The sequence below is a fragment of the Clinocottus analis genome, unplaced genomic scaffold, assembly GCF_023055335.1.
Source record: "Clinocottus analis isolate CAN_PGR_092001 unplaced genomic scaffold, fCliAna1.0.p SCAF_11, whole genome shotgun sequence".
Taxonomy (NCBI): domain Eukaryota; kingdom Metazoa; phylum Chordata; class Actinopteri; order Perciformes; family Cottidae; genus Clinocottus; species Clinocottus analis.
In genome coordinates this window covers 11,691,364-11,711,363 of record NW_027175832.1, presented here as the reverse complement: position 1 = coordinate 11,711,363, position 20,000 = coordinate 11,691,364, and the positions used below count along the sequence as shown (strand labels likewise).

Sequence of the window (20,000 nt, the reverse complement as noted above, 5' to 3'; positions counted from 1 at the left end):
CAGTCTTCTTGTCTTCAATTGTGATCCCAAACTCCTCCATTAGCTCTGTCAGCAACATCTTTTCAAATGTTGAGACGTTTGATCCTCTTTGACGCGTCATGAGTGACGGAGTTTAGCTGCTGTAGTGGCAATATTAATATTAACGGCAACTAGCGGCATTAACAGCATTTCTTCAAAAAGCAGTTAGTTTAGGAAAAAGAGCGCATGCATTTATTTAGTTCCGTATTTGTTAACGTACTTTGTGAATTTGTTTACATTTCGTCGGAATGCATCATGGCAGACATTGAACATAAACTAATCCTGTCTTAACCCTGGTTTAAACTAGTTTAACTAATCCAGGTTTAAAGTTAAGATGTGCAACACAATTCTGATTAAATATAAACCAGTTTAAACCTAGATTTACTAACCCTAGTTTAACTCTAAACCAGGATTGATTTAATCCTTGTTGGTGCAACCCAGCAAGTCTGCATGTGACAAGCTGAGTAGCACAGTTGCAGAATGGATTGCAAAAAGCTGTCGACCTACTAATATTGTTGAGGATGAGGGGTTCACTAAAGTTTTGCGAGTGGCCACGAACCCGAGCATCAAAGCACTGCAAAGACTCACAATCGTGACACAAATCCACGCGCTGTATAAAGCTGAAAAGAACAAAACGGAAAATGACTTGGCTGCTGCGGATCATGTGGCGCTGACAGGATCACTGGACTTCTGTGAGTAATGAGAATTACCAGGGTGACCAGACGTCCTCTTTTTTTCCCAAACATGTCCTCTTTTCGAGACATAACAAATGCGTCCGGCAGGGATTCCAAAAACGTCCGTGATTTTACCTGGTTGGATATTTGTGTTTCTCCCAGTCTTTCACAAACTAGTTTTTACGCCCTTACAAGTTTTGTAAACGGTATCTTACGTCCACCTTCTTTGGCGAGCTCTAACTGTAGAGAGAACTGTCGTCGGTCGACCGATCTCAGGGTTGCCAGATGCACGATAATTATCCTCCAAATACAACCATTTCGAGCCTTTGGTACGATACTTCGCCAGATGCACGATAATTATCGTGCACCAATCTGGCACCACCTTCTTTGGCGAGCTCTAACTGTAGAGAGAACTGTCGTCGGTCGACCGATCTTAGGGTTGCCAGATGCACGATAATTATCCTCCAAATACAACCATTTCGAGCCTTTGGTACGATACTTCGCCATCACCAATCTGGCAACACTGAGCACTTTGTCACCTCCACTCGCGACAAATATCCTGTTACGCTCTGAAGAAACTAGTTCGACATAAAACATCGCAGCATCAATAATCGACTGGAATTTTAGCCACAAACTTTTTTTGGGAAGTTTAGCACGACTGTTTTATGAGCTAAAGATCGTGTAGATGCACCACTGTGAAGCGGAAAGAAGCGATAACTGGGTTCACCTTACCTGGCCTATAGTGGCATTGTTTACAACAGCACCCCAATGTATAAATGACAATGGCCGCATTTCCCAGATTCGTTAAGACGCTCTTAAGCGCTAAGAGCGTCTTAGGAGCGCTCTAAGAGCGCTGTGAAAGAACGACGTGTTTCCCAGAGTCGTTCTTAGCTTAAGACGCTCTTTCACTAAGAACGAAACGTAAGATCGGTCTGACCCACTCTTTACAGCCTTCTTAGCGACTAAACGCTCACTGCAGCCGCGTCAGGGAAAGTTATATCTGATATTCAAAGGAATACTAAAACCATGCGTAATGATGAATGTGCGCCCACAGCTGCAGAACACTGAACACTGAAAATAATAGCATAAAAAGAAAAATAACGATATAAAAATAAAGAATTTCCCCTGTGTTCCTGTAGCTACATAATTAAATGAATCAGCATTACTATCACTCATTACGTTTTCACACACATTCGGCATCTGCATATAAGTTTACGTTAGTTATAAAAACATCAACAACCCTGTGGTATTTCACAGATATCAGGGAAACTGACGGGTGTAATTGAACTCGGCTGAAACCTCATCAAGAGAGGCTCCACGTCTAAAGGCGTTGCTGAAGTCCACGCGTGAGAGACACCACGGCTGCAATACAGCATATTCTCGCTGCTAACCAACAGCGTCGCCGTGCGCGAAGCCAGATAGTTTACATAAATGCATATGTGCGTCAGCACTTCTCCCCAATTAATGTGCTGTAGGACCGGGCTGTCCAGTCCAAGTACCAGCTTCCCCGTGTGGAGATACAACGCCTCGTCACGCTTGTGTCAACACACATCCAGAGGCCAACCCGCTGCAATGTTGCCCTCAGCCATATGCAGTGGGGAGCTTCCTGGAGGGTGGTGGGGTACGGCACCGGCCTCAGCAAGGAATCGGTTTCACGGAGTGTGGCAGCCGTGACACCGATCCTCCAACGCCATGCCCGCACACACATCCGAATGCCCACCACACGGGACGAGGTCCGCCAGGTCCACCGTGGATTTCATGCCATGGCTGTTATAACCGGGTGATTGGTGTCGTGGATGGCGCGCGCGTAGCATAATTGCACCTGTGTGTGGGAACCACAGCGTGTTGTGTGTGATTTATGCGCTGATAAAGTGGTGGGTGATCGATTAACTTGGCATCGATTGATTTAGTTTCAGCAACACGGCGGTGGAGAGCTCCCACTAAGAGTGTCTTAAGGCTGAACTATACTTTTGCAACTCCAACTCCGGCTGGCCACGCAGTCGGATTGACGGACTCGTTTTGATTTTTAGTTCCCCTGCGTTTTCCATACGCCAGAACAGTATGTGGCGCAACGACCGTTTAAGAGTCGACCTGCACGCCGACGTTCACAGATATCTCCGTCCAGGAATTCACCTCCATCTGCGTGTCCTTATACTCCGTCAGACGGGTTCTATAAATGCTCATATTTGTGGACCTCTTCAGCCAAACGTTCTTCAACGGGATCCATTCTTTGTGTTTCTGGTATGGCTTTTAAAAACAGCGGTACTATGCTATAAAACCGGAAATGAGAGACTCAAAAAGGATGTGGTTAGCGGACCAATCACAGCCTTCCGGGCTGCGTACGGCTCGCGTCGCTTTGACGGATAGTCAGAAATTTGGGGTGACGCACGCAAGCACGCAAAATGGCCGATTTGACTACGCAAGGTCGGCTATGTGTGTCTTGCGTGCTTGAGTCTCTGCGTCAAACCAGAGTATAAATCAGCCTTTAGGAAGCTTTTTTGACGAGATCTTAAGAAGGCAGTTAAGAACACATCTGGGAAACACTCGTATCTTAGCGGTCCTTCTTAGCGAACCCGTCTTTCAAGCCTTCTTAAGTCCTTAAGAACGATCGAATCTGGGAAACGCAGCCAGTGTATATATCAGTCTTTTATAATGAATCTTTATGTTTTTCAAAAATATACTGAGAATATCGGTAATATGTGATTAATCGTGATTAATCCACAGAAACCTGTGATTAATCTGATTAAAATTTTTTAATCATTTCACAGCCCTACTGCAAACATGAAAAGCACTTATTGCTTTTGTATGAAGTGAATCAATTGCTGTTCTTTAACATACATCATTAAGGTCAGCAACAGACTGAACATGGACAAAAGAAGGAGTGGCTTGTCCCTCACAGGCACCCTTACTACTAAACAGTACCTGTTCAGAAAAAAAAAAAGATTTATAAACTATATATGCATGTATGTTAACTTGCTGTTGGTCCAGAGTGCTGTTATTCCTTTCTGATAACATTACTTTAAAATAAAAGCTGCAATACACTAGTTTTTACTTCATTATTGAATTTGGCGCATAATGCGATTAATCGCGGAAAAATCATGCGAGTAATCAGTTATTTTTTTTCAACTTTGCCCAGCCGTACTGATAACATCACATTATTAAAAAATTAGACCAACATGTAAAGAGTGCATGTCTCTTCTGTTGACACTTGTTTTGCCATTTTGTCAAATGACATGTTGACACATTCGGTCTGATCATGTCCACTGTTTATTTATTCATACCTCAAAACTAAAGCCACATTATGAATCGTTTCTGCTGTAAGGCGTTTGCATACCTTGTAGACATGAAGGAAGAGTATGGAGAGGTAAAGGAGGATCACAATGAGGAAAGGCAGGATGAAGACTATGGCCAGAGGGGTAAAGACCCACACCAGGTACTCCAAAACACTCAGGTAGTCCTCCAGCTGGCCGAGGCCGGCCCATTCCTCACACGCATGGAACACACACACCTGTGGACCAACACAGGTGGGTCAACACGTCGGTCCAAATTGACACGTCTTACTAGCTATTAGACGGATTTCTTTGTGCCCTCATTCATGTCCATACGAAGCACATCTTGGCTTACGGGGTAAATATGTACTAACAGAATCTTACAAACCCTGCTTTCTGTCCATAAAAAACACCACAATACTTGTAATGAAAGGGCACAGACATCTTGACTAATTTCAACCAGCGATTTTGGTTCTATTCTACTCGATTCTATGAATGTCAAATAGAAATGTTTTGGTATAGTTAGAAAGACAAACTCTTTGTCTTTCATTTGAACCCATATATGTTAGGCCAACCCTTTTGAGACTGACAGCTTCCTAAAGGATAGAGGCTCTTATGTAAGGCTTTAAACAAACAAAAAATTAAACAATTTGGAGGGTGGTAGTTGCAAATACAGATTGGCCATGTTAGTGACTGAGAAGGTGCCGGTTCACCTCCTGGGCACCGGGAGGTGGGTCCTTTGAGTTGAACCCCGAATTACTTGGAGCGCAGATTATGTGGCAGCCCTGTCACTTATGGCGTGTCTCCAATGAGTGTGTGTCAGTGTGTGTGTTTAACTAACAGAGCAGAAAAACAATAACAATTTCCCCAAGAGGGATGAACAACAAAGTACGCCTTTCTTTTCTTCTTATGAACAGCAAGTGTGTGCAAACACTGAATTGATGTAGTTCATACCAGAAAGGAGACGGTATCCTCTGCTCTCATCAGACAGGACTGGTTCCCACTGTCCAACATCCTGCTCTGTGGTCAGCCTCAAGGGGAAGGATCCCACTGCATGGAGAGCATCTGCTGACACGCAGGTAACTAAAGGAGAGGGGAGGAAGCACACTCAAGGAGGTCAATAATGATACTGCATTAAAGATAGGCTGTGGTCAGTTTATCTGTGGGAGGGGAGTTCATGTACATCTAAAGGGGTACGGTTGTTCGTCAATGACGTTTTATTGAACGTGCCTTTTGTGAGAAAAAAAGGTATTTGAATGGCACGATAGTCACGAGTCACGACACCAAGCCCTGTTTGTGGCACTGAGTCCAATGACAGCTGTGTTGCATATGACTTCCTCGAAGTTACCTTTCGTGTTGATAGTGTAACTCTGAGGATTTTGTGAGGGAGCTGGGGTAGAAACAGTAACTGACGTCACGTTAACCGAGCAGAACCGGAGAATGGAAGAGTTGACAGCAAGCTTGCAGCGTTAACGTCAACAGTCAACGTCACCTAATTACAGTCAACACAGAGAAAAACGTTACCTCAGACCGATACAGCTACTCTGTGAACACCACCATTACAAAACACGCCGCTGTTTATTTATTGTTAGCTTTACTAGTACAAGGTGTACCTCAAATATATATATTTGTTAGCTAACAAATATCCTGTCGCTAACTCCGGAACGTTTTAAGTGTGACACTACGGGTGTTGAGTCCCTGGAAAACAGCGTACCGATAGATGAGTTCCACCTTAGCGGCTACAAAACGAAGACTTCCTGTTTGACACATATACTTCAAAATAAAAGCACAAACAATAAATAAGTCCCGTTTTTATGTCATTTGTTTCTATTAAAAAATGTTTAAAAAAATCGAAAGTATCCAACATTAAGATTATGTCTAGTATTAATGTAGTACACAATCTAATATGTCTACTAACGTAGCACTGTAAAGACGACGGCAGTGTGTGCTGTTGTCATTCTCCAAACTGTTGTACAAATTACTAACATTTTAGTTAAATTTTATTAACTTTTATTTGATATAAATTCTGCTACATAGGTCATTTTACAGTGTGTTCATTTGCATTTTGTTGCTATTTAAGTTTTATTTTTATTTTCGTACAAACAAATACAACTCTTTATCCTCCCTACCACACTGGTATTCTGAAAAGACATGGCCGGATGTATCAGTCCATGGTCTCTGCCAGCGAGCGGAACACTTGGCAGTTGTTTCCGGAACGCCAGTGTGATTTTGCAGTCAACCCATGCTGCTCTGTCTCTGTTCACAGACGTGAACTTCGGGTGAAACCGGTGTTTGTACGCGCGCGCGCGCGCGTGTACGTGTGTGTGTCTGCGTGTGTGCACGCGCCGCTCCGTGAGCCGATCGTCATGATGCTGGAGAGAAGCAGGGTGACGGTGGTGGCGGAGATCTTGTTCAGTAGGAGACTCCCATCTGAGGAGGAGGAGATAATTCACTGTTGCTGCTCCAGAGCCTTCGTGCAGTAAGTCTCTCATGTCTGGTTGGAAGTTATTGCCATGAGTGTATGATGATGATGAGGATGATCATGATAATGATGAAGGTGGATATGAAGCTGTGGAGATCTTCATCAGCTCGCTCTCCCTCTCCTTTGGCTGCAGTGATCGGGAGCTGTATCGCTCCGATAACAGACTGCTCCCATTTGATCTGGGAGACACCAGACTCCAAGGTACGCTACACAATTTCACGGTGTCTTTAAGTGAAGATGGATGGAGGACTCTTTTTCAAACCAGTTTTCTCTCCACTCACAGAAGAAGAAGAAGAAGAAGAAGAAGAAGAAGAAGAGAAGGAGATGGTGTTGGATGAGGAGGCTCAGCTGATGGCCAGCATGGGTCTGCCCGTGGCCTTCGTCTGCTCCTCTGGCCAGAGGAGAGCGGTAAGTGGATCTTGCCTCTGTGTGATGTCTTTCAGTCATCGAAGGTTAACCTCAAGGTCTAAAGCACTTTCTGCTTTTGAACCAGCCTGTCTTTGGTCATGTAACAGGGAAGGCGGTCCAACAGGAAGTCTACCACATACAGGGCCAAGTCAGCCGAAGAAGAGGAAGACGGTGTCCAGGTTGTCCACACAGGTGAGAGCGTTCCCTTTTTGTAACTACAAATATGAGCAGGCCAGAGGGAATGAATGTAAAGCAAGCAGCTCGACCTGGCTCCTCGGGATCAGAATGAGGGTTTATGCTTAGTTCTTCAGACTGAACATGAATAATAAGTGTAATAAAATGAAAAATTCATAACTATCATCACAAGATTGATCTACATATTAGTATCTTGTGATGTTATTTGATGATGCCCAGTTGGTGTGGACGAAGCCTGTGATCCACCTAAGGAAGGAACAGGAGGGGCCCAAGCTGCCGGCTGGGAGACCTACTGGGGTAAAAGAGAACATAAACAACACGTGGATCACTATAACTAAAATATAGATATGTTTCAGACATTGGCCACGTTTCCCAGATTCGTTAAGACGCTCTTAAGCGCTAGGAGTGTCTTAGGAGCGCTGTGAAAGAAGGTGTTTCCCAGAGTCGTTCTTAGCTTAAGACGCTCTTTCACTAAGAAGAAAACGTAAGATCAGCCTGACCCACTCTTTTTTTTTTTTTAAACTCACTTTTTTATTTAGTTTTCAATGACATATCAACATGGATTTTTTTAGACAGTCACATTCTTTGTCAATTTCAGTTGTATGTCTTGGTACACATGATATTGAGGTAAATTGTACAAAACGCAGAAAGAACAAACAACATCAAATGGTAATCATTCCAAGAAAATAAAATTTAAAAAAACAAAGAAGGGGAAATAAGGATAATAATAATAATGAGAGGAGGGGATGAATAAATACAAATTTAAATAAAATACTTAATTAAAATAGGCTGAAGAACCAATAATTGTCCAGTCCCACGTGTAGTATTGCGTGTGCTATATATGCGTTCCAGAGAAGATTGTGTATATGCGTGTACTGTATATGATCGATATGTTCTCGCTAACTCTTATGCACAGAGGGCCAAGCAACATATAGTAAACACCTCATTGTAATAATAATGCTGCAACAGGGCTCCATCGTTTAGCCAGAATAGCCAGAATATGTGCGTGTGATTGGCTGTGCTTCCGCAATTCCGCCAACAGTTGGAATGTGTTGGGCCCATCTTGGCTACTATTTCAGGAGTTTTGAAGAATCTGGTGATTATTTTCCATTTAAATTCCCTCCAGGTGTTTGAGTTTGTAGCTCGGTGTGCCTCTGAGCATATTTCCTCCCAGGTATTCTGTGGTATTGTCGTGTTCATTTCCGCCTCCCATCTCTGCTTTATCTTTTGAGAATTCTGTAAATTCATAGATAGAAATATGTTATATAGTTTAGTTATTGTTATCTGTGTTTCTATTAAAAACCTTTCTAAAGTCGCACATTTCACAAGTTTTCCCCACTCTTTGTGTGTAGTTCCCAGTTGTAGGTATCTGAAAAAAATCTGTTTTTGGGAGATCAAAATCTTTTTTCAGCTGCTCGAATGTCTTGAGGTTGTCCTCGTTAAACAGCTGGTGCATGTGAACCAGTCCCATGTCTGACCACTTTCCAAAGCCTGTGTCTACATTGTTGGGTGTGAAGGTCTTCATAGAGCCAATGCGCGTTAATAATGAAATTGACTTTGGGAGTCCAAAAGCTGTCCGTATTTTGTTCCAGACTTTAAGAGTAATTTTAGTCCACTCTGTCACTTCTTTCATTGGTTTATCTAAAAAAAGCAATATTTGTAAGGGCTCTGGGCATACATTTTTTTCAATATAGAGCCAGCGAGTGTATGTGCCATTCTGAATCCACACTATAAGAGGTTTCATTTGTGCAGCTCAGAAGTAATATTTTAAGTTTGGGAGTTTATGGCCCCCATTTAGCTTAGATAGCTGAAGGGTTTTAAGTCTAATTCTAGGACGTTTTTTTTGCCAGATAAATGTGGAAATGATTTCATCCAGGTTATCAAAACTAGATTTTGTAATTTCTATAGGTAGCATCTAAAATGAGTAGAGAAGTCTCGGCAAAACATTCATGCGAATACTTTCAACACGCCCGAGCAAAGGAAGCGTAGACCATCGTTCCAGGTTACTATCAATGCACCTAATAATTTTACCATAATTTGCCTCATATAAATTATGTAAGGATGGGGGGATGTATATGCCCAGGTATTTTATACCGTCTTTTGGCCATTTAAGCCCACTTTGGAGTTTTATACTTCTTGAGATGTTACCATTGACATCCATAGCCTCTGTTTTATCCACATTTACCTTGTATTTTCTTAATCTAAATGCTAATAATCTACTTGCCTTATTACCGTGTTCATAGTATCTTTGGTTCGCGAATCTTAAACTTCCCTCAATCTTATCTGATAGTAGGCTGTTGAGTTCTCTTCGGGTTGACTTTGGGTCATTTAGGAGATTAGTCGATGCCGATTGTTTATGTTTTTGTTCTAAGTCTTTTATTTTACCTTCCAATTCTCTCTGTTTAGCCTCTTTTTCTCTTTTCTTATCAGAAGCAAATTAAATAATTCAACCTCTGATGTATGCTTTAGCACAATCCCACAGTATGACAGGTGTCGTTTCGGCCGACGTATTGATATCAAAGTATTCCTTGAGTTCTGCCGTAATAAAGGCGGTAAATTGTTTATCATTAAGGAGAGATGCATTCAGCCTCCATTGTTTAGATATTGGTCTTTGGCCTATGTCCCATTTTAATGCCACAGGAGCATAGTCAGATATAGTTATTGGAAGAATCTCAATGTCCACTATTCTGTGTAGCTCTGCTCTCATTGTAAAGAAATAATCAATTCTTGAAAAGGACGCATGTCTGATATTTAAGAAAAGTAAATGATGACCTTGTTGTTCTTAAACATAACGTAGGATCCCATCGGAACAGTGGGATCAGAACACGGTGGACGCAACAGTTGTGACTGCTGTTAACAAACATTAACAACAATCTAGTGGGACCTAGTCCCTAGCCACTCAGGGCAAGCAGCAACGGTGCACAGTTGAGATTGAATTGACTATGCTATGGGTGTACTGAGATAAGGAAAAGAGAAAGAAAGAAGAAAAACAAAAGTCGACACAGAAAAGGACAGTGTTGAGTAGTGGCCACTCAGGGCCCTGCAGTTCTTGGCATACATTTGTAAAGTTAAACAGCTTCTTGTGGAAAAATAGTGTTTGAGTTGTACATAGAGCTAAAGGCGTATCAATAGTCTCCTCTAGGGTAGCTGCCAGTGAGAAAGTAAAGCTGAATGATACAAACAATATGAATACTAATAACTGGCACAATATAGGCTATGAGAGTTTGATTCCTTGTAATGGAGATCGGTATATTTAAAATATTAGCTATGAGACACATTTCCCCTTCTCCAGTGTGATTCAAGCAGTGGCCATACCTTGCCTTTCACTACAGGTGAGAGAGGGTTGGTCCGGGTCACCTGGTGTGATCTGCTTCGTGGTTCTTGTTCTCCGCGATGAGCTCCCGCTGGATTTATATTTGTATTTTTCAAGCTTCTCCACCATTCAAAAATGATGTAGCTTTCGCCTCTTTGCGTTGCCCTCGGTGATCTTTGAGGCTGGTATTCTTGAAATAGTAGCTGTTTTTATATGAAAAAGTTGTCGGTTCTGCAGGAGCACTGAAATTAGTGTCTTACTCCATATCTTGCTTACTGGCGCCCCAGCCTGACCCACTCTTAATAGCCTTCTTAGCGACCAACACTCACTGCAGCTGCAGTTATATCTGATATTCAAAGGAATACTAAAATCATGCGTGATGATGAATGTGCGCCCAGAGCTGCAGAACACTGACGCAAGAAAAATAATAGCATCAAAATAAAAATAACAATAAAGACTTGCCCATTTGTTCCTGTAGCTACATAAATAGAATGAATCATCATTACTATCACTCATTACGTTTTCACACACATTCGGCATCTGCATATGAGTTTACGTTAGCTATAAAAACATCAACAACCCTGTGGTATTTCACAGATATCAGGGAAACTGACGGTTGTAATTGAACTTGGCTGGAACATATCATATCAAGAGAGGCTCCACGTCTAAAGTAGTGATGTGTCGTTGGTGAACGATTCGTTCAAAATGAACGAATCCTTACAAGGACTCAAGAGTAATGAGTCTTCTCAAAAAAAAGATTCGTTCATGTTCTCGTGGCCGCGCATCGGGACTTGCATAGACTCAGCCAAGGAAACAGAAATGATTCGTTGAATGCAGGTCACGTGAAAAAGGATCCAAAGACTCATACAAAGACCGGGTCGAGAACTGAATGAATCATTTCTGTTTCCTAGTACTGAGCCTATACAGGTCACGTGGGAAACAGATCCAAAGACCCGTATGCGGCAGATGAACGGAACTTTGATCCAAAGACACAGTCATGATTCGGTCGTCTGATGAACGAATCAGCATAGGCTCAGCACTGGCAGCCAGCTGAACAGTAAAGATTCGTTTACTTTGACTGGGTCTTCGGTACGGATCTTTGGTACGGATCTTTGGATCATTTTTCACGTGACCTGCAATGGCTCAGAAGAGGAAACAGAAAGTATTGGTTTACCTCACATTTTTTGTACTTTACTTACAGTTCAACGTAATTGTTTGCCATGATAATTAAATGGTAGTGTGATAATAAATGACCCTTTTCAAAGAATCTAAACTGTCACGATGCATTATTTTATTTTAATGCAGGAATTAAAATAATGTATCCCCCCGCCTTCGCTTCACGCTCCCCGCTCTCTCCCCCCGGCCACCTCCCCGAAATGAACGAGTGATCCGAAAAAAGATTCGTTCATTTTAATGAACGAGATTCAAAGAACCGATTCAGTGAAATGATCCGGTCTTCACATCACTAGTCTAAAGCCGTTGCTGAAGTCCACGCGTGAGAGACACCATGGCTGTAATACAGCATATTCTTGCTGCTAACCAACAGCGTCGCCGTCGCCAGCGGAGCCAGATAGTTTACATAAATGCATATGTGCGTCAGCACTTCTCCACACTTAATGTGCTGTCGGACCGGGCTGTCCAGTCTAAGCACCGGCTTCCCTTTGTGGAGATACAACGCCTCGTCACGCTAGTGTCACCACACATCCAGAGGCAGGCCTGCAGGCGCGCAAAAATTCGGTCCTGGACTTTTTAGTCCAGACTGGCCCACCACAATCCGCGCAGATACTGTGCCAACTCGGTTTGTTGATGTACTGTACATATAATCACACAAGCCCTGAATAACAGTACTATACTGAATAACATCAATAATATAATCAATGGGTGGGCTTGGGGTCTCCAGTGAGCGAGATGATGTACTGAGCACAAACCTGGATGTGAAAAGTAGAGAAATAGTATGAAGAAGTACGAAATATGTTTGAACACCACTAATATGTATGCAGATGTTTAATTATTATTCAGTGTTTCATTCGTTTTAACTGTATAATGTGAAATGGGTCATTGTCTCCTTGTCTCTTATTTGATGTAATTTAATCTGAAAACTTCCATAAATAAGTGTTCAAAAAAAGAAAAGCAAGGACAATAAACCATAAACATAGACAGAAAAAAAGGTAACGCATATTTGAACAAATTGGACAGTGGGCTTGAAGAAAGTGTATTGATACTTAAAACACTTTAACCCTGGTGACCTGATTTGTAATTATAAAAATTGTGAAAAAGCAGATCTGCATGCTCAAACCACACCACCATAAAATAGTGGTTAATTTATTATAACAGTATATCATTTTTCAACACTTTAGAACTAGACTTACACCACACTCTGTCTATTATGTCAAGTAAAGTTCATAGACAACGTTTCTGAACATTTAGTGAGTGAGTGTTTATCCACAACATGTTAGCTAGCACACACACCTGCTATCACCACCACCAATTCCCCCCCCCCCCCCCCCTCCTGTATCACCGTGGCAGCGGGAGCCTCACTTTCACTCTCTGACGACACCTCCTCCTGAGAGGGACCCGCTGCACCCGCCGTAGCCAAAGCCCCGGAGTCGGAGGCTACGCCACTGCCACCGGCCCCCGCAGCAGCAAACATGTTTATTATATTTCTGCTCTTAGCAGCATCAGTTGAGACTACTGGGCCTATCATAGGGCCACTGGACCGCTGGATTCACACCGAACGCGGCGCGAATATTCGCGTTGCGTCGACCGTGTCATTTTACTTGCTTGACAATGCGTCTTTACATACAAAAAAAAAAATCAGCCACTGCCGTGCCAGCCCATTACTGTGATTGGTGTCGTGGATGGCCGCACGCATGTGCGCGTAGTGTAATTGCACCTGTGTGTGGGAACCACAGCGTGTTGTGTGTATTTTATGCACTGATAAAGTGGCGGGTGATCAATTTGCCTGGCATCGATTCATTTAGTTTCAGCAACACGGCGGTGGACAGCTACCACTAAGAGCTTCTTAGGAAGCTTCTTTGACGGGATATTAAGAAGGCAGTTAAAAACGTGTCTGGGAAACACTCCTATCTTAAAACCCTTCTTAGCCGAATTCTTCTTCCGAGCCTTCTTAAGTCCTTAAGAACGATCAAATCTGGGAAACGCGGCCATTGTATGTTGCACCATGCTTATGAAGCTGATTGATGGTTTCCTCTATAAATATGTCCTGCAGCTCAGCAGGGAGAAGCTCTCCTATGGAGCAGCTGGCTGGAGAAACACCCTGATCCAGGGACAGTGACTGATCTTTGGGAGGACCCGGACACAAAAGTTGTCTGGGACAAACACGCCACGGAGACCTACTACTCCTACTGGGAGCAGTACTCCTACTGGTCGGCACAGGGCTGGACCACTGACCAGACAGTGTGTAGTGGGAACACTGGTGGAGAAGAAGCAGCAGCAGGTGAGGGGGTAGTCGGAGATAAAGAGACACACCCAGAGGACCAGAGGGACGGGCCAACCGGGCCTGAGAGCCAACAGAAGGTCGAAGAAGGTGAGGAGGCACTTCACAACGACGTTGAGGATTTAAATGATCTGCTTGGACAGAAGTGCACAATAAAAACTGGTGGGAGATGTGCGAGTGACTCGGAGGCGGGCCAACAGCATGTGGGTGTGGCTGAGGGAGAGCTGGGTAACTCCAATCCGCCTGCTGATGGGGGGAGCGATCGCAAAAGACCTGCAGCCTCCTCAAAGCAGAACGCTGCTGAACACACGGGTAGGAACTGAGTGGATCATACAATAACATTTTGTGGTGTATTTGTTCAATTGTTTGCTTAAACACTCCAAGTCCCTCACAGCAGTGAGCTCACAACGACGTTACTTTCATTTGTTCATCTGTTACTCCACAGCGGCCGAGAGGAACTTTACACCCGTTTATTACGCACTGTATCCTACCTATTTGATCTGTTAGTCATTATTATTTAAATCCTCTTATAGGTGTTACTACATTCATTCATTTATTTCAGGTGTAGTCAAGTCCAAATCACATCTTACTCATATAGAGCGAACATTAATTCATGAGCATGCAATTGCTCATTGTGACAATGGGATATAACATATTTGAGTTGTAGTGTTTGTTAGGTATATTTGGGAGAGCTACACTGTGTTGCAGTGTCTGATACTGTCACCTTAGAGCAAAAAGGGCGAGGGCCAATACTAGGCGGTCCTTCTGTGTGGAGTTTGCACGTATTGAGTGTGAGTTGCTCTGCTTAATATCTTGTGTGTTTCGACTCAGATTCCCAGCAGGCTGCTAGCAGCTCTTACAGACAGTATGGCTCTCGGGACAAAATGCCAAGTAGGGAAGACGAAGACAATGACGACAGACCTCCAGGAGGAGGACGGGCAAAAGTCAAACGCAGGTGAGTCAATGTGCATTGAATGTTTTGGAGACGAACCCTCTTGTGTTTTTGTCGGTGTGTTTTGCATCCTTCACACATGATGTATGCAACATTTTTAAGAATTGGACGGAAAGAAGGAAGGGTCACTCCCTCCGAGTGACCGGCAGCGAGCATTGGGTGCTTGTTTCAGTGTTGTCTTCGTCTCATCAGAGATGACGGTCTTCTTTATGTACCTGATAGAAAATCCAGACCAATTAAACCTCTTCTCCTCTGCGTGTGTGTATATATATATATATATATATATATATATATATATATATATATATATATATATATATATATATATATATATATACGTATATATATATATATACGTATATATGTATGTATATATATGTGTATATATGTATATATGTATGTATATATACGTATATATGTATGTATATATATGTGTATATATGTATATATGTATGTGTATATATGTATATATGTATGTATATGTATGTATATATATGTGTATATATGTATATATATGTATGTATATATATATATTTATATATATATGTATATATATATATGTATATATGTATGTATATATATATATGTATATATGTATGTATGTGTATATATGTATGTATGTGTATATATGTATGTATGTATGTATATATATATATGTGTATATTCCTGTGTGCAATAAGCAGTAACATATTCTAATATGCTTGGCTATGCGTGGAACCAACAGGCAGTTTGCCTGTTGGTTCCACGCATAGCCGAGCACCCTGAATCATAAATTTGCTTTTAATTTGGAATCAGGTTAAGACAGTCATGGCTTTGAGGGGACAGCAAGTTCCATCAGCAAGTAGTACTACTAGTAGTTCTAATGTGTTCACAAAGAAATGCAACAGAATGAGCATGAATAAGAAAATGTTCATCCTGTGGGCTTAAACTGCTAAAGAGATGTAGATGTGAAAATATTAATCATAAGTACATTTTGAAGCAGTATTTTGTGTTTGCAGTCATGAACTGGACGTGGAGGAGAGTCCACATCTGACCTCTGAGGAAGCTTGGAGTAAACTGGGACTCAAGCACAACCCGGACCCTTTGTAAGTCTGATTTATAAATGTTTTGATGGTTGAGTTCTGTTTGCACCTCGTTTGTCAAAAGCTCTGTTGTGCTTTGAACGTCCACTGGAAGTGTGTCAGAAGCGAGGAGCTTTTCCAGCAGTCTGGTTTTCTGCTGATTACAGTAGTTTTACTTCCTTTTTTTCATGTTGAACAGAATGTTGACAATTTGTCATCAAGATGTGTTAACAGATGCTATGTGTAATTTACTTGGTTTCGCTACCGTACTACCGCATGCTATTTGGTGTCTTTTATTTTCTGAATGGTAGCGGACCACCGTCTTACTCTTTCTCACTACTTATTGACATTAGGAATAAATAACTAGTCCTTCTGTATATTTGTGAAAGCCAAGTCAGTTACAAGTTAAATACATGATTTAATATTGGTTTCATGTCAAATATACAACAACTTTTACGACAACTTTTATCTGATGTTGATTATGGCGGTCCCTGTGGACAACAGAGGTCGTGTTTCCATGGCCATGACCACATTATTGGTGTCATCTAATTAATATAGGTTCAATATATGTAAAACACATGATAGCCTTTCCACGGGAGCAGCTTTTCATATTTAGCGGACATTGTTTTATTTCCCACCTTCAGTGCATTTGTATAATTTCCAAAAACAGCCAATATATTTTTGACAGCGACGTGATCTTGGACCCAAAGCAACTCTACACATTTATTTAGTTTTGAAATGAGAAATGCTGTGATAGTATTTACTTATAACATTGGCAAGTGAACAGTGTGGGTGTTTGCTCTCAAATCAGTATTTGCATTTCTATAAAAGTGTTTTTTCAAGATATTTAGTTAACACATGCTTCATCCTGTACCTGAACAAGGTGAGAAGGCCATTATCGGAGCTGTTGGGTTCCTTTAATGACCAGCATGGTCATTACATCACGTTACCTGAAAGCCACCCTAGTTCTCTGACTCACTTTGGTTCAATCTGCCCCTTTTAAATATGATTTAACTAATCGGTCTAAGTTGTGTGTATGTGAAGAGTTACGGTGTGTACACATAATGCTTGTTGCACGTGGAGCCTCTCTCTCGTTAACGTTGTGTCTGTTCGTATATCTCAGGTTCCACAGTGTGCTGAGCTTTAAAAGCAGTGCTGGTGAGAATCATCAGAAGCCGCGCTGGGCAAAGAGAGCAGTCCGCAGCATCCGCAAACACACCAGGTTCTCAGAGATGAGTGGAGATGACACGTGGCCACTGACCAGCACCTCCCTCTCCAAGGTATCTCCTGTAAATAGGTGTCGGGTGAACGGGGTCCCGGTTCCATTGCGTAGAATGGGCTTCTTGGTGGTGGCTGACTCATCAATCCGCAACCTCGCCAATGATTTAGAACATAAAATTCTTCTTGATTATTTGAACAAATTCAAGTTACTAAAATTAACTTTTAACTTAATTTATTACTGATGTCTCTATATTTGTCTTGCGAATTGGCGTGGCACAATGGCTCACTAGCATGTCTCTATGGAATCTGGTAGGTATATGTAGCATATGGAAATGTAAGTACCATGTACAGTTGAAACCAGAAGTTTACATACACTGTGCAAAAAGACACATAACTAATTTATTTCTCACTATCTGAAGCTAATTCAGACCAAACCTCTTCGATTTCAGGTCAGTTAGATTACCAAAATTATTTACTTTTGCTAAATGCCTCAATAATGAGAGAGAATTTCATAGAGAATTTTATATTACTTTCTTTGAGGTCAAAAGTTTACATACACCAAAAGTACTATGTCTTTAAACAAGCAAAGGCAAGGCTACTAAAATACTATGGAAATGTATGTAAACTTTTGACCTTGAAGAAAGTAATAAAAAATTCTCTAAAATATTCTCTCTCTCATTATTGTGGCATTTAGCAAAAATAAATAATCCTACCTAACTTGAAACAGAAGAGCTTTAGTCTGACTTTGCTTCAGACAGTGAGAAAAGATTAGTTATGTGTCTTTTTGCATAGTGTATGTAAACTTCTGGTTTCAACTGTATATGTATATGTGTGTGTGTATATATCAGTGGCGGGCCGTCAGGGCCAGCTAGGCCTTCTCTGCCGTCCTAAACAGTATCAAAAAGTTCAAGTTATTTTATAATAAAAAACCTAGTCATAAAAAACCTAATCATAAATTAGCCCAGCGCTGTTGTTACTGGTTACTGCTGCACCTGGGGCTGCTGGTGCTTCTACCCGTGGCCTCTCCTTGGCGCGGGGAGAGGTTGCTGCCGGCGCAGCTGTGCTGCAATGTCTTGTCTGCCCTGTGCAAGGTCAGTGTGGCGGTTTTGTTGATGGATTTGGACAACGTGCATTTTTGTTGACCAGACGGGTTGTGCTCTCCCCTTGTTGTGCTGCCCCTTGTTAGGTGCATTTCCTACACTGTAGTGTGCCGCGACTGGCTCGAGGTCGGCTTGAAAAGGCTCAGGCCGAAGGTGGCAATTGGTTGTAGACTGTAGTGGGAGGCATCGTTGCACTCAGCAGAGCTCCTCTTTCATTGCTCCTGGCTACATCACCCGCAGTCGTACCCGTGCCACCGAAGTGCAGGGAGGTGCGAGGGTAGCAGATTTCATTGATTCATTTAAGAAATACAAAAAATCACAGGCTGATAACACACGGGAAAAGGGAATTCATATTTGAGGTGGAACATAAAACCATAGGCAACATTATGGATGATCGAAGTTAGCATAGTAAAGCAATGTCTACCCTGCCATAGCCAGTAGTTGAGAGAAGAGAGAAACACGCTTCCATGGAACCTTAAGTGAGATTCTCTGCTCTTCTTTCAATTAAGAAAAACTCTCCACTCCTGACAGGAGTGATGCTTTAGCAGCGTCTATGCTAATTCTCTCTCCATTGTTGTTTATAACAGTTGCCTCTCACATCGAAACCTCCCTTATGGTTTCACTATGACCGTCAGAAATGGAATGGTAGAAGGTTTTTTTATTTGAATGTAACATAGGAGTTACATGAAGACGTTTGTTTCACAGGTCAAAAAGTTCCTTGAACAGAACCAGAGAGAGACACTGATGAGTCCACGTGGCCAGCGTGAGATGAGAGGAGGGAACACACAGGAACCCCAGGATAGGCCTCCAGGTCGTGAAGAAGTGACGGGAGAGGAGGAGGAGGAGGAGGAGAGGAGGAGGAAGAAGATGATAGAAAGCGCTGAGGAGGGAAACAAAGAGGCTGTAAAAGAAGGAGATGGCTCCTATTCTGTGTCCGGTTTAGATCCACGGAGAAATATCAACCCTGCCACTTGGACTGTGCTCAGTCAGAGAGAGGAGGAGGAGGAGGAAGAGGAGGAGGTGCAGCCCGGCAGACAGTTAACACGTCTCGAAATTCCGGACTTTCTCATGTCTGACGCACCTGAAGGCAGCGATGGTAAGCGTAACATACTCCCAGATGATCAGGATGCTGTGCGCTTTTTAGTTTTCTTCTGAGTGTGTGTGTGTGTGTGTGTGTGTGTGTGTGTGTGTGTGTGTGTGTGTGTGTGTGTGTGTGTGTATATATATATATATATATATATATATATATATATATATATATACACATATATATATATATATATATATATATATATATATATATATAGAGTTGAGTGGGAAAAATGGAAAGAAACAAAAGAATAAGAAGAGCAAGCGAGGGAGGAGGCAGCAGCCGGTCCCAGCAGAGATGGCAACAGAACCTGGGCTGGCTAAGTACTGGGCCCAACGCTACAGACTGTTCTCCCGCTTCGATGAAGGGATCCGGCTTGACCAAGGTCAGTCCACGCCATTTATGGGAAAAAGTGGCGAGCAATGTTCCATTTGCTTTTGTTAACGACATTACTATATTCAACCAACTCATGCGGTTGGACACCGCTGTGTGTTTTCAGAGGGCTGGTTCTCTGTGACACCAGAGAGGATCGCCGAGCATATCGCCCTACGGGTGGAGCACAGCTTTCCCGACTCCCAGCTGGTCATCGACGCCTTCTGTGGCGTCGGAGGAAACGCCATCCAGTTCGCCCTCACTGGAAAGAGGGGTAAGCCCTGCCACTGATCCATCAGACCATTATTGTCTGGTTTCATCAGATACATGTGATGCTGTATTTCTCAGCTGGGCTGCTCTTCTTCTGTATTTGTGTCTGTTTATATCC

The 20,000-nt window shown here is 42.4% G+C and overlaps 2 protein-coding genes across 6 annotated transcripts in view; one reads left to right on the top strand and one right to left on the bottom strand.

The window, feature by feature from the left end:
- tmem68 (transmembrane protein 68) overlaps positions 1-10,481 on the bottom strand; it is a 29,780-nt gene extending 19,299 nt beyond the window's left edge. Inside the window, exons 1-4 of one of the 5 annotated variants that reach the window (XM_068603066.1) lie at positions 5,575-5,621; positions 5,310-5,453; positions 4,916-5,044; positions 4,027-4,200 (exon numbers count right to left, since the gene is read on the bottom strand). In XM_068603066.1, coding sequence (XP_068459167.1) covers positions 4,027-4,200; positions 4,916-4,975 — 234 coding nt within the window. In that variant the 5' untranslated portion in view covers positions 4,976-5,044; positions 5,310-5,453; positions 5,575-5,621. Of the gene's footprint in view, positions 1-606; positions 744-4,026; positions 4,201-4,915; positions 5,045-5,309; positions 5,454-5,485; positions 5,660-10,361 lie in introns of those variants that run through there. The other 4 variants (XM_068603077.1, XM_068603058.1, XM_068603086.1 and 1 more) reach the window with 4 other exon arrangements.
- The window catches only part of tgs1 (trimethylguanosine synthase 1), a 24,824-nt gene continuing 10,983 nt past the window's right edge, over positions 6,160-20,000 (top strand). The window contains exons 1-12 of the mRNA XM_068603047.1: positions 6,160-6,440; positions 6,577-6,644; positions 6,727-6,851; positions 6,959-7,043; positions 7,266-7,343; positions 13,589-14,128; positions 14,648-14,771; positions 15,767-15,853; positions 16,953-17,109; positions 18,856-19,246; positions 19,458-19,625; positions 19,740-19,886. Coding sequence (XP_068459148.1) covers positions 6,328-6,440; positions 6,577-6,644; positions 6,727-6,851; positions 6,959-7,043; positions 7,266-7,343; positions 13,589-14,128; positions 14,648-14,771; positions 15,767-15,853; positions 16,953-17,109; positions 18,856-19,246; positions 19,458-19,625; positions 19,740-19,886 — 2,083 coding nt within the window. The 5' untranslated portion in view covers positions 6,160-6,327. The remainder of the gene's footprint in view (positions 6,441-6,576; positions 6,645-6,726; positions 6,852-6,958; positions 7,044-7,265; positions 7,344-13,588; positions 14,129-14,647; positions 14,772-15,766; positions 15,854-16,952; positions 17,110-18,855; positions 19,247-19,457; positions 19,626-19,739; positions 19,887-20,000) is intronic.